Source organism: Phocoena sinus, chromosome 14 (assembly GCF_008692025.1).
Source record: "Phocoena sinus isolate mPhoSin1 chromosome 14, mPhoSin1.pri, whole genome shotgun sequence".
Taxonomy (NCBI): Eukaryota; Metazoa; Chordata; class Mammalia; order Artiodactyla; family Phocoenidae; genus Phocoena; species Phocoena sinus.
The window spans coordinates 30,827,201-30,841,835 of record NC_045776.1 but is presented as its reverse complement, the minus strand read 5'-3'; the positions used below and the strand labels follow the sequence as shown (position 1 = coordinate 30,841,835).

Here is a 14,635-nt window from a genome sequence, read left to right as displayed (position 1 = left end):
TTGATTGCAACTATTTGCAAGGTTGTTTTGCCAAGTGTGATAATACAGGACACATCCATATAGATTTGTGCTATAAAAAATGGCTGATCCTCCTGGTGGTGGATCCCATAGTTCCCATTTACCTTAGCTGGTGTCTGATGGAAACATTGCAGATGTTCTGGGTCTGTTTTTCCTACATCTTTAAGAAGAAATAAAGACTTCCACTTCAACTCCATTTTACTAAATAAATCTATCCAATGCAAGGATATAGGAAAAATGAAAAAGAAAAGACAGTAATATAAAATAGGTAATGAAAGAGACTAAAGTGAGAAAGATCATGAAAGACAATAAAAGGAAGAATAAATTAAAAGTTGTGATGAAAAATGGTGAAAATGGTAAACTAACACACCATTGTAAAGCAATTATACTCCAATAAAGATGTTTTTTAAAAAATGGTAAATAAAATATGGAAAAGTGACCACAATATAGAAAGGAGAAGTCCAAGAATGTGGGCATGAAACATTTTAAGAATCTAGCAGAGCCAATTGATTAGGATCCCTGGAGGAGAGTGGCCTGGCATAGAGAGAAGAGTGAGGTATGCAATGAAATCTATTCACATACCATCCGTGTGTACTTGAGTCAATTGCCAAAGCTCCTTGAGTCTCAGGTTTGCTTCTGAATAGGAATAATATCTTTCCTGGATGAGTGTTATGAGGATTAAGCAAACTACAACAAGATATGTGGAAGATCTTTGTGTTGAATCTTTATATTTCTTAATATATGCCAGATGATCTATTAAGGAAACTCGAGAGCTTAGAAAGAAATAAGAGAATCCATTAATCCATTAAAGAAAACTTTGAGTTGAAATGGGTTGGTCAAAAGCAGCCATTTATTCATGTCATATAACATGATCTTACAAACATCATACAAAGCTGGCACGAAAGAACAGACACCATCTCATATACCATGCTTCCTCCCAAATCACTTCTATTAAGTTACAACATCAGAAAAATTCAGTTACTGAGTTACACAGTTCTTCAAATATGGATACCTCTCCATTAGGGTGGTTAGATTCGCTAATCAGACAAACAATTAATTTACATGTTTAATACAGGGCAGAATGTGTAACAGAATTCAAGATATTCACACAGATATTGTAATACAATATAAAACAGTACAATTTTCAGAAAATGATGAGATCACTATGCCCCTGCCTATTTCAATTCCTTTCTAGTTTCTCTTCTTTCTTTTCTTAACAGCAGTTGCAAATAGTTTTACTCAACTTTTCACACCGAAAAACACTTTAAATTTTAAGAACTAAAAACTATTTACAAATTAGTTATTGTAATTTTGTAATTATTTGTTCTTGGTTTCATTGTTCCCCTAAAAAAACAAATTCACCCTCCTCCAACAACAGTACTTTGCTTGGTACCATCATTAACTTCTGGCTGCTCTGAAGGATACTTAGGGTTGACTTCTTACAATGTTTCAGAGCTTCAAAATATATTATATTCCTTGACCCATGATACCAAATATACAAATATTAAAAGGCCATATGACTCCCCCAAACCATATACTGACTAAAATTCATTTCACATTGCTTTCACAGAAATACTGAGTGGACCAAGATGCTATGAGTTGACTTTGTGATGGCATGAAGATGATGATTGGACAATATTCTTGTTTAATCCCCAAATCATCTTAAAGCACAAGAAGAGAGGTTGATTTCAATCTTTGTATATAGAGTGTAAAGCATTTTCTTTACATCAGGAATAGTCATAAAAAGCATGTATAAGTTGTTTTGAAAATGCTTTGTCATAGATTTTACAAACACTGTGATATCAAACACATTCTCAAAAACTGCTAAAGCACTGACACAAAACCTGACTCAAAATGTAAGTTTTTCAGTAGACTTCATTTCTAACTTGCATATTTAAAATTCAACTGTACCTGAGTTTCACTCATACTTTTCTAAAAACTCAAATACAGTGACATTACCTCAAGTAAATTCTTTCCAAATAATCACAGGGTTTAATGGATTTTTTAATGAATTTCAGAGCCCTGGCACTGGAAAGATGTATAAGATACAGGTTTATAAACTGGTCAACAGACAACAGCTCAAGACAAATTAGCCTAGAAAAGATAGTGAAACATACTTGTGCTAATTTGACAGCCTAAATATATTATGTATGAACATATATAAAGTATATTAGGCTTGCCGTGTAACTATTTTTTATTAGTTTGTTGGGTTAAGTAACACTTTCTATCCAGCGATGATTACAACTTCACAACTTTTTTGTCTTCGTTTCTTTTCAAATAGTAGCTTAGTCCTCTCTGGGGGAGAACAAGCTGAATGAAGACTTGGCTACCAATGCCCTTTCTGTGTTCAGGGGATAACCTTGAATGTACACTTGCATACTATATATATTTCCTATAAGAAAACAGCATTTTTAACTGGATTTCTCACTGAAGTTTATTTCATTACCCACTAGCTAACTCAGCAACTTCACAAAAGTATATAGGGCTTTCTTAGGCCACATTGACATTTGTCACAAGCAGTGAATAATTCAAGGCCATGGTTCTTATGTGAGATTATATTTTATTTTTGACTCACATGTAAACTTAGGGAGGGGAAAGCATATTTCAGCTATAGTATTCTCAACTCAGCCCTTTGATAAAATGATTTCTCATTTTGTTCACTTTTTTTTTCAACAAACCTAAGTTACCCTTCTTATGATAAAATTGTGTCAAATAATTACAGACCAAAAAGAAATAATCATATACTTTTATATGCAGGACAACCATTTGCACATACATAATTAATAAAATAATCTAGAGAACATTTCTTTAATATCTTTGGGTTTAAAGAAAAATTGGCTTCCCCAGTTGATGAACAATGGATGAATTTTCATAAGAGAAGACCTGCTTTTCATTTCTAAATCCTAAAAACCACATTGACTTCCAGTGACATGTTCCAATGAGATCATCACCACAGCCATAACTCGGGACTGCAGAGCAGTATTCCTAAAATGTTTGGCTACTCTTATTTATATAACTGGTAACCTTCAGGGGAAATTGAATATCTTATGAAAATTTATCCAACTTCTCTAATAAAGAGTAAATTATCATGATACACATTTACAGTTACTTTCTGGTCTGATAATTCAATACATTTCTAACAACAACAACAAAAAAGCTTTCACAAGCTTGCAATCATGTATCAGAAAAAAAAAAGAAAGAAAATTTCTTCTTGCCTAGAAAAAAATCATTAAGTTCCAACTCATCTTGGCTAGGATGCTAACCATCACAGAGCACATGCCACTTGGCAATTTGTCTCCTAGGATAGTCACAAATCTCCTTCCAGTGCTCTCCACTGGCTCCTTCTGCTGCTGCTCCCAGGACCAACCGCCCAATTACCTCATTTTGGGATCCCCTTTCAGAATCCAAAACCAGAAATTCAACACTTATCTCTTCAAGACCCTCACAGGGAATGTCAAAGACAAACAGTTCATTGAACACTGCATTGGGGGTACATTTCTTCACATGAGTCTTCTTTTTGGAGATTCTCTTTTTGGCATGGTACAGGTTCACTTTGACATAGGGATCTGCAATGGGAAACAACACAGATTGTACTGACAAGACTTGGTGGGAAAGGTGATCTCAAGATAATTGTGCCTTAGAGATGCTAATAATATGTGATTATAACGAATATGAGTCAGAACAAAGTGAAAACATGGATAAAGCTTGGCTTCTCTATTGTCAATAAATTGAAAATAAGTAAGAATGTACAACATAAGAGATAGTGGAGGACGGGAAAGAACTGTAATGGAAGGATGAAGAGATAACATAAAGTGGAAGAAAATAGAATGTTCTAATGACACATTCTGATTACTAATAATTCATTCCGGAGAATGGAATAGAAGGAAAAAATGTTACACAACATCTATCTTTATTGAGTTGTATGACTTTGGATAAATCTCACTAATTCTCTGAGCATGGGCTTTCTCTTTTGAATGGGGGAATGGGAATTTAGAATTCACAATGGCAGTGCCATTTTTGACTTTAATTTTTTTTGTCGTTCTTTAACCACTTGCTGTGTTTGTTTCCTGTTACCCAGTATTGATATTTCCTGTGTCACCTGTATCCTGTGAATTTTAAGATCATGCTACTTTATCACACATCTAATTATATTATTTTGCCCTTTTCTGGTTGCATGAGTCATTTTAACTTCCTAACCTAAATCTTTGAGAACATGTTTTTAATCTCCATTATCTAATAATAAAACTACAACTAATAATAGCACTGGATGATATTTAATGAAATATATATTTCCAGACCTCATAATCTCCTTCAAGGTAAGTACTATTATATCTAGTTTGTATAGAGTTTAAGAAACATACCCAATGTTACGATGCTAAGAAATGGAAGGGTTAGGATTTGAACTCAGATCGTTTTAAACCATAGGTCATATGTTCTTTCTCATTGTACTATACAGCAATTTTTTTTTTTAGTAAAAATTAGTCACAAAACTAAAAGCTAATTCTTAAAGCAGACAACAGACACATAAGGAATTAAAGGAAAGATAATAAAAATAATAGAAATGTAAGGGTAGGCAGGCTCACTTAAAATAGTAAAATTAAGAACTTTTCCTAAACCTTAATTTTATTTCCATCACTGTGTTTTTGGCAATGGCCTCACTTCTGCATTTATCACTGCTTTCTGCTTCAACTCCATTCAGTCAGACATCTATGACATACTAACTTTGTATTGGATCTTAGAACTATGCAGTTTTCTTCTTCTTGATAATGGCCTTGGCTCACACATTTATTCCATAAAATGAGAAACAAAAACAATCACATAATTTGTGATTGTGAATAAAGGGGGAATCTAAATCATATTCCAATGTTAGTTGTTAACTATTTTGCCCAATATATTGCTCATTTCTACACTGAGCCTGAGTTTTTCAAAAACATTCTTACCTGAAAGTCCAGACACATCAGATTTAGGCAGGTGCCGAGCTTTTAAAACAACCACAGTGAGAGTATTTGTGATGGACTGATAGCAGAGAGAGATCAGTAACTCACCACGTCCTGAAGACTTCTAAACAAAGAGAGATATGAGATAAATATGTTTTTATTATTCTTTAGTTTTGAAATTTATACTTATATTAATTTTTAAAGCACTATAATAGCATTGTTATTTAACTGTAATTTTCCTACTTATTTTACTTTAATATGCTAAAAAATCAAAGAGTAACTAAAAGCCTTTGTGCAGTACCATCACCTTCTAAAACAACTACCTGCCATCTTGTGGTCTTTTTAGGTACTACAGAATGTTAAAATTCGTAATGAGTTAGCCACCCCCATTACTAGAAATGTTTTAAAGGGGGATATTTAAAATATATCTTACACAGAGGTATTTTTAGTTTTTGCTTTTTAATTAACTCTCCACTTTTTGAAGTTATTAATGGTAATGAAAATTATGTAATTATTTGAATGGATGTATATGGTAAAGTGACTCAAGTTTGATTTGATTTCAAATTCTTTAGCACAGACATTATTAAAATTTGAATTCAGAAAACCTAAAATTTAGTCTGACACCCACCACTCTCTTAGCACAGAGGACTGATGAGTTAAAATTCTCTTCTCCCAACACACCCAGAGTCCTCCTTTAATCCAAGGAATGAATTAAATATTGGAGAGAATTGATTCAGAATATTTAATGCTTTGTCTCTGAATAGTATCATAGGGTTTTTCTTTGCATAATACTTAGATCTTATTTTTACTTTAACATTAGATAAGATGACCAAGAACTCAAAGTACAAGTTCTAACTGAAAGTAACAAAAAGTAAACTTGGTATAACTAAGAATGATGGTTGCCCAGAGCTCCTAAAACTTCAATATGTATTTATATAAAAGCTGACATGGGGTAACTGTATGAATAAGTACTCCAAGAAGAATAAGAGTAGGGAACAAATCTTTATTCCCACTGTGCCACTAAACAGTTAGGTGACTCAAACTACTTAATATTTCTTGATCTTGACTTTCATTAATTTCAACAGAAAAAGGTGAGGATGTGGTCAGAACAAACTTTATGGTATTCTATAGAATTATGCCTTATAAACACCAATTATTCTGAAATACCACAACTGGAATCAAATGAGCTCCATATTTAAAGGGAAAATACATTTAAATTTGATTAATTGATGTCATCATTTTCTAATAATTCCAGAACTACCAAAGTAGCATAACTGCAAAGGCCGAGTAACTCACTTCCTGTTATACAACATAAAGGTGAATATTTGTAATTCAATATAATGAGATATCTTTTCCTTAAAAAGCAATTCTATGAAGTCATTAGAACTTCAAATACTCAAAATGAACTGACTTAATTTTCAATTTCAAATTCAATTATGTTGACATTGAAATATATTTTTAACTTTCTTATAAAAAATATTTGTCTGCATTTTAGTGGCAATCTTAGTCAAAATACTTGTGACAGAAATTAATAAAAATATTTATATAAATGATATTTAAATAAATCCATAAAGGATTCCTTTTTATTTTATATCATTAAGATACTTTATGCATTTCAGTTGTGGGTTAAAATTTCTTTCATCTACTCTATCCCCCTGCTCCTCATTTGATTATGATTAATAATAGTTAAACATGGTAAAGATAATATGTATAAGACATCATTTTAATAAAACTCCCCTAGATACAAAAACGCTACAGAAAAGATTGTTTATAAATATGTTAAGCACTAAAAATGAATTACCCTAACATTTCTCTTGATAATCTCTCTGTTCATTAACTTTTTTCCATCAGTTAATTCAATTCCTGTGAGAGGAATAAGGACTTCTCCAATTATATCATCTCTTGAAAACCTATCAAAACTCAAGATTGTGAAGTGCAAGGCCAACTCTTGGATCTGGGTGTAGGGTATTCCATAGAATGTAAAGGTCTCATCAAAAGCTGGGTCCAAGGTCTTTCTCAGGACTCTAGTTTTCACTTTATGCTTCTTCTCTGGGAGAATCATCATTTTGATGTATGGATCAGAGGTCATCGACTGCTCATCCATGGCTGGCAAGCCACGGGCTTCTTTAATATTTACCACAAATGTTTTCTTCTCAAAGTTATACTCTAAGGAGAAGAAGAGGGTTCCCAGCTTCTCTTGTTTCTCATCTGAAGTAAGAGAAGTGCTGGACTTTAAGCTATCAGGGGAAGCTGCCTCTTTTTCCCCTTCTGAAAAGAGCTTTGGGGTCACATTCTCCAGGTCAGAAGGACTGCCAGCTTTGAGGTTTGTTTTGGGAAAATTGCCATTTAGATCTCTCTTCTCAAGATCAAGACGCAAAGAATTCTTTGGCCCAGCTGGTTTATTCTTTACTTCATTTTTCTCATCTGCTCCAAACTTCTTTTTGCTGTTTAGGTTTTCAGGATAAATATCAACTCCCTTTAGCACATGCACAAACTTATATGGAGGAGTCTTGTTAGATTTGGATGATTTTCTCTGACAGCAGATCCATGCAAACAGAGAGACTGTGAAGACCAGGCCAAATGCACTGAAGATCCCCACCACTGTGGGGATTTGATCTGAAAAATCAAATGACCAATAACATGCATTAATTGGGCAGAGTTAGAGACACCCTATTTGAAAAGCATCCTAAAGCTGGCAGTTGCTGTAGGTTGCACAGATTGAATTGCTTTCCAACTGTTCTGGGTGAATTATGTACCTATTTCATGTCACTTTCAGGAATAAACACATTTGTAACACATAAAGAATAAATACAGTATGATAGAAAATCCTTCATTGTAGTAATTTTTCACAAAAAAATGAAAAGATGAAACTGGGGCTGGGCCAGGGATGGGAGAATGCTAAATGACCCTGACCTACCTTTGTTTTCTCAGATAACATGAGTCAACTACAGCATGGTGAGTCAGTATTAATTTCTTTATGTTTTCATTGACATTTTGAGGGTTTCCAGAAGCATCAATTCTTACTATGTACCTCTAAGTGCATATTCTTCAAATACTGACAGAAATTATGGAAAATTATCTTCAGTTGTCACAAAGTCATTAATAATTTCCATCCAAATTATAGAACAGTGGTAAAAGAAATGTACACATATTAGAGGGAAAAGAACAAAAATATGAACAGTTTATTAATAGTATACAACTTATAAGACTACAAACTCGTATGCTGACCCAAAATTCTTCAAACACTGAATCATCCAAAGTACAAATTAATTACCTAAAAAGGATAAAACCCAAACAATGGTTATAAATGAATTATCATTCTTTAACATGTAATGAGAAGAGTGTGTAGAGATAATTTAGAGTTCAGTTTTATCCATAACTGATTTTTTCCTAGCACATTTCCACATGACAATCAAATTGAAACTGGCATTTGTTCCTTGAATGAGGACACATTAAATTACTGACATTAGGTAACACTGATTATGCATGAAGCTCATCATGCTCCATATGTAAGTATATTCTCCAACATATAATAAGTTCATCATGTTACATATGTAAGTATATTCTCCAACAAATAATAAGTAACACTGTGTAAGTAAAAGCAGTATTACTATATCTGGACACAGTGCATCAGTTGAGTTGATGTTTAATATAATCAAAACTAATATAATTAACGTTATAATATCTGCCTTAGCTCCATTCCAGTCTATTTTTAAATCCCAAATAGTGAATAATAAAGTTAAAAGTTCCAGTCAGGAAAGGGTTAAGGCTTGTTTAACTAACCTTGAAAGAACAATCTTTTGTTTCTCCCCTCCCTAATCCCCCAAACTTCTGCCTATCTACTTCATAATCACAAAACTGAACTCAAATAATATAAGATTAAGAAATGACAAGAGCAAAAATGCCTAAGAAAATAAAAAAGCAAATACAACAATAAAAAATTCTGTAGTTTAATTATATCAAAGAACTGAATTGTATAAAGGTGAACTTTGAATTTCCCAGATAGAAAAAGCAGGGAATGCTACAGAAGAAGAATGAGGTGAGAGCTAAAGATCATCAGCTAAACTTAGTACCAGCTTTTCAATTTTTCCTTCTATTTAAGTCTTTGTGGAGAGAAGAAAAAAAAAAAAAAACACACACACACACACAGACTCCTGGACTACCTAATAATCCAAGGCCAGGGAGCAAAAGCAAAGTCATGAACTATTCTTGATTCTTTAGTCAATGCAGGAAGAATAATTTTTTTAAAAAGGAATAGAAAATAATTTTTTCCTAAATAAACAATGCCAACACTAGAACATATTTTTAACTAGCATAGCCTCTGAAAATTCCTCAGTATTCAAATATTTTTCTGATTTTCACATCAGAAATTGGGAATACATATCATATCACAGCAATATAAACTCAATCACTCAAACGGACAGCTGTGAAAGAAATTCATTTCTGAATATAATATCACAAATTTTCTGTGTTTAACATTTATGCCAAATGGCAAAATATTCAATATAATATAGAAGGGCTCATCTATTCCCTGTGTTTTCTCTACTGTTAAGGTCCTAAGCTTTTGAGAGCAAAGATCTCAGTCATTTCACTCAGTTTCATAACAAACTTCTATAAATTCCCTGATATTTCCAAATACATGTAAAGTAAAACTCAAATCTCTTGCCTTTGGAATATAATGGGACCTAAAAATACTACTTTTCTATTTGAAAAAGTACATCTGATTTTTTCCCTTTTCTTTTTTTACTGAAAAAGAGGAGAGTAATGGTGCTAAAAATCTGTTATAGGAAAAGGGAAATTGAACAGGAAAATATAAGTCCTAAGTATAATTTCCAGTAGCTTTTAGCTAACTGACTTGCAAAATTTCCCTTATCTCTCTGGGCTCCAGTTACCTCTCCTGTGAAATGGAATGGGCTCAGCTAGTTAATTTTGAGTATCCCTTTAACCCTAGTATCATAGGATTCTGTGTCTTTCATTAGCAAAATATTTCAAAGATACAACAAAAACATAGCAGAGAAAAAAATACATTATGGTACACTCTGCAATAAAATATACATTCTAAATGCCCAATGTTCAAGTTATTTTATACCAAGATCAAGCCCTTATATAATCACAGAAACATCTGGCTTCCTCCAATAAGATAAATACACGTTTATGTACAAATAGAAATCACCTGCAGAATTAATGACACCAACAAGAAAACAGACCTCTTTACTTAGCGCGTGCTGCAATTTACAGCGCTACCTGAATGATTAGGAACTTCTTGGATGTAAAATCGCCCTGGCAGAAAGCAATTTTAAGGAGAAAGATATCCAGGAAGGGAGAAACCACAGAGATAAGCCACTATTGCCCTTTTACAGTTCTCATTTTTCTACCCGGGAAATCTATGTTCAACATCCCGCGAACACACACACACACGCGCACACACGCGCGCGCGCGCGCACACACACACACACACACACACACACACACACAAAACACATCACCCCAGAGTATTTAAGGAACAACCGCAGTTATAAGCGGAGTAACTTGCTTACCAAATTCTTCCCGGCTGGTAGCGATCGGAGCCATTTTTTGCTGCGTATTCTGTCCGAGGTGCTGAACGGAAACTCCCTATCTTGGTTCACTTGCCTGGATGTGAAGCGACAGGGCTTATCCTAAAGCTGAAAACAACGGCGCAAAGCTCAGGGGACCTAAGCCTGGAATAGGGAGGAGGCAAAGAGGGAGATCCACTCGCCCTCGCACAGTGATTTGCCACCCCTCTTCCTGTTTTGGCTCTTCAGAGACGCTTGTCTCTGAGACTCTAGAGGTGGCTGAAACCCGAATTGACGCAATCCTGACGCTACAGGGTTGAAATCAGCACCTCCCTCCTCCAAGTCTCTCCTCTACCCTTCATTCTTTCTTCTTCCCTTCCCTCCTGAGAATTCAACACACATTCATCAATTATTTTAACTGTTGGACTACATTTTCTATTCTGTGAGGGCTCAGAGGTACATAGAGATGTCTCGAAACTCATCGATGTCAATTCCTGATATAAAATCTGATCATCTAGAACAATAAAAATGTGTCTGTGTTATCAGAATAATATAATTTACAGGGCAATTTGAGGACAGAGTAAAAAGAGAGAAATTTCTGCATCAGTGATGCACTATAAAATGCAAATCTATATTTTCTTGCTATTTAATTTTTGTTTGACATATTATACCTATATTAGAAAAAAACCTCACTGCACATTGATCCATTTGAAATAAGATAACAGTTTTCCTATCATTATCACTTATTTTCTAATAAATTATTAGTCTAAACATTTTGTTGATTCTGTTGCTCAATGTGTCTCTTAGCTCTCTTCCTTTAATATCTGACATTGGACCACTTAAAGTACTTAGGGACAGATGGGAATAATGCCTTCTGTATTCCAACTCACAGTTTTGACTTTTACGTATAATGAGATTGTTTTTAGAATGTCATTTCTGGTTAAAAGTCTAATATGTTTGTGGAAAATGGTTACAAGAATCATACCAAAATCTAAAATGACATTGATAATTATTGGTTATTTTCAAAGGAAAACATATTTTTTCTGAACTGATGATATTCCCAGGGTTGAGGAACTCAGAAAATACGGTGTCAGATTCTGATTAATTTTAGTCTGAAGAGTGTGACTTTTTAAAACAAGCATTAGCAATTTTCCAGAAGAGAACTGAGGCTGTAACTTCAACTTTCAATTATTGGTCCGCAAAGAATTCCTCTTCTCTGGAGCTCAGTGAGCAAATGACATTCAGTGTGTGGGTATGGGGTGAGTCCGTAAAGCTACTGTACAAGTGACAGTTTCCTGCATACTGGCAAGCAGCTGCTCTGAACGTCAGGACTGTGTCTGGGGAGAAATTGGCTTCAGTCTTTTACATCATGGAAAATTTTATAAACCTATGTCCCTCTTCTTTCCCTTTCTACTCACTCCCACATACTTGGCATTTTAGCATTCTTCTAACAGATTTTTTCTTTAGCTTATATCTTCCTGCTATGAAAACATACAAACTAATTTACTGTATTCAATTTTTCCATAGGCAAAATCTGTGTTTTCTGTCCTCATCTTTCCATTTCATTCAGATTACTTGCTTTCTTGATTTTGCATGCACTGGTGAGATTGTCCCTATGAATAAATATCCATTAGACAGATGAAAGAGAGAGTGGCATTTTTTTGTGATATGTATCGCAGGTAAACAAAATATATGGTGTGACATTTGCTAAAATATGTTTTCTAGCTAAGTTATTTCTACATATGGTTATACTCACTTGTAAACATAAGTACCTTATATATGTGTTCTATATAAATTAATATCTCATTAATTTTACCTTCAGGTGGTAAAATGCTATCATCCAAAACCTGTCTAGATTGGTTAAACTCTGTTTCTACAGAACCCCACCTTACCCTGGGCTGTCTCATTTCTGAGGACACATTGTGATAAAATTACCTCTTGCCCAGAGCTAATGCTATTATGGATATAGTAACCCTTTCATTGTTTGCTTTAAATGCAAACTGAAAATAAATATTATTAATTAAAATGTCAGATGTTTCCCTCATTTTCATATGATGCATAGCATATTATTCATTATCTTATCTCTTTAGACAAACTTCCAGCAGCACCAGATGAGGAGTGGGAAGTTGACCCAACGTAGAGGAAAAACCTGTAAGTTTCTTGTGATTGAGATTCACACCCTACCACTGTATTACATTCTCTTTAGATCCAGCAAACAAGTAATCAATTTGCTGACGTAAACAATACCACTCTTGCAGCATTGATTTGGGAGGAGGGGTAGTTGCTAGGTAACCACCTTATTGCCACCCAAAACACACAGTCTCAAGCAAGTTCCTGCCCTGGGAAACAAACGCATCTGTACAAGTGGCATTGTTTACTTCAAAGTGATTCTTTGACTGTTGAAGTGCTTCAGCGTTTACCCTATTTTATTTCTGATTGCAAATATGTATAGATATTTTGAGAAACAATGAGCAGAACACTTGAATTCAATTTGGCCTTAAGAAATCCAGTTGATTTTAAAGATTATTGTTAAATAATTACATGATCATTTTTATTAATTTTACTTATTTTTATTATTTCTATTTAATATATAGTTTAATTTTAAACTTTATTTTTATGGCTTATTAATTATATAATTTAGTCTATATTTTCTCTATTTCTTTCCTTAAAAATATTATTGGTGGATGTGTTTAGAACTTCCTGCTAAGCAAAATAAAATTTCAAAAAGTTTTGAAAATGTTTCAATGATCTTCAATATTCAGTAATCTTTAGTAATACCCAGATTAGTAATACAAAGGCATTTTACTGGTCTACAGGTAGAGTAGAATGAAGTATATGATAATGGATAATGGTTTTAATGTTCCATATCATTCTATTATGAATGCTAGCTCTAATGTTAAAGGAATAGATTTGTATTACAAGCATACCCAAGTCAAAATTCTACAAGACAAATACTTTCCCAATTGGTATTACAGAAATCCCTTCACATGCACAAGTTCTATATTTGTTTTTCTTCAAACTATTCAGCACTTACTATGTACCAAGCTAAACTGGGCTCTGATGGCTCATGAGTGAAAAACTCATTAGCTTAAACCAAAAAAAAAAAAAAAAAAAAGCCAATAAACTTTCTTCCTTTCTTCTTTTCTTCTTTCAACACATCCTTATGAAATATGTAATACCTCCTAGGTTTTACCTAAGTAGGGGATTTATGCTGGTCAAGATGATAAAAATGATCCTTGCTGTCATGGAGCTTACAGACCATAGAGAAAATAGCCCTTCCTTTAGAACTGGGCAGAAACTTTTCAGATCATAATTGTAATCATATTTCTTTTTCTTTTACTTAGTACTTCCTACCAAACTTGGTCAGCACTATTCCACAGCCATCACTCTCTATCCCATTCAGTCTGTCTTTATTGATCTTGTTCTTCATAACTGTAGATTCATTATAATACACTCAGATTGCATTCTTCCTTCTCCTATGAACTGTCCACATCTTTTCTCCCATTTAAGAGAGTTTCATTTATATTATGAAGTTTCTGACTTACCAGCACTCATGGATCTATTCTAATTAAAATTTTTATAACACTATCTCTAGTGAAGGCCTTTAATTCAGCTTGACATATCCTTGGTTACACGCCAAGAATTTCCAAAAAGGTAAACCAGAGGCTTCCACTAATTCTCCCCTCAAATATTCCACAAGTTTCACATTTGTTCATGATCTTGGCACCAATTTTTTCATATCCTTTGGCTTCATTTTATTTTTACATTCCAGGCCTGTTTTTAGGTTGTGGTCTTTGAAGCAACTTCTCTAGTTGTTGGATATTGGTTCTTCAACAAGAATTTGACCTGGAGCCATTCTAGAAGTCTGCCCTGTTTACATTTACTTTGAAGGTATTTCTTGCTAGCTCCTCACAACACACCCATCATCCCTATTCCAATCTATTCCTAAGTGAGACTTCTCTTATCCTTCTTCCAACAATAAACACATATATTACCTTAAAAAGCAGCAGTAACATTTATCTGACATCTCAATAGATGTGAGAGAAGTCTGAAGACAATTGAATAATTCTAAAATGATAAAAGAAAACAACCATCTATCTAGAAATTTATCCTAGCAAAAATCAAGGTGAAAGAAAGACATTTCTA

At 33.7% G+C, this 14,635-nt stretch overlaps 1 protein-coding gene across 1 annotated transcript; it reads right to left on the bottom strand.

Moving 5' to 3' along the window:
* Positions 1–850: 850 nt before the first annotated feature.
* SYT4 (synaptotagmin 4) lies at positions 851–10,736 on the bottom strand. The gene is made up of 4 exons (XM_032603187.1): positions 10,493–10,736; positions 6,757–7,571; positions 4,959–5,079; positions 851–3,584 (listed from the first exon to the last, which is right to left on the bottom strand). The coding sequence occupies exons 1-4, from the start codon at positions 10,524–10,526 to the stop codon at positions 3,277–3,279; spliced, it is 1,278 nt and encodes a 425-aa protein (XP_032459078.1). The 5' UTR covers positions 10,527–10,736; the 3' UTR covers positions 851–3,276.
* Between the last annotated feature and the right edge of the window lie 3,899 nt (positions 10,737–14,635).

What these genes read in the sequence shown, in the direction of transcription:
- SYT4 (XM_032603187.1), bottom strand. Translation starts at nt 10,526, where the DNA reads ATGGCTCCGATCGCTACCAGCCGGGAAGAATTTG. An exon ending in TACCAGCCGGGAAGAATTTG is followed by an intron (nt 7,572 to 10,492) that starts GTAAGCAAGTTA and finishes TTGATTTTTCAG; the next exon opens with ATCAAATCCCCACAGTGGTG. An exon ending in TGATGTGTCTGGACTTTCAG is followed by an intron (nt 3,585 to 4,958) that starts GTAAGAATGTTT and finishes TTCCCATTGCAG; the next exon opens with ATCCCTATGTCAAAGTGAAC.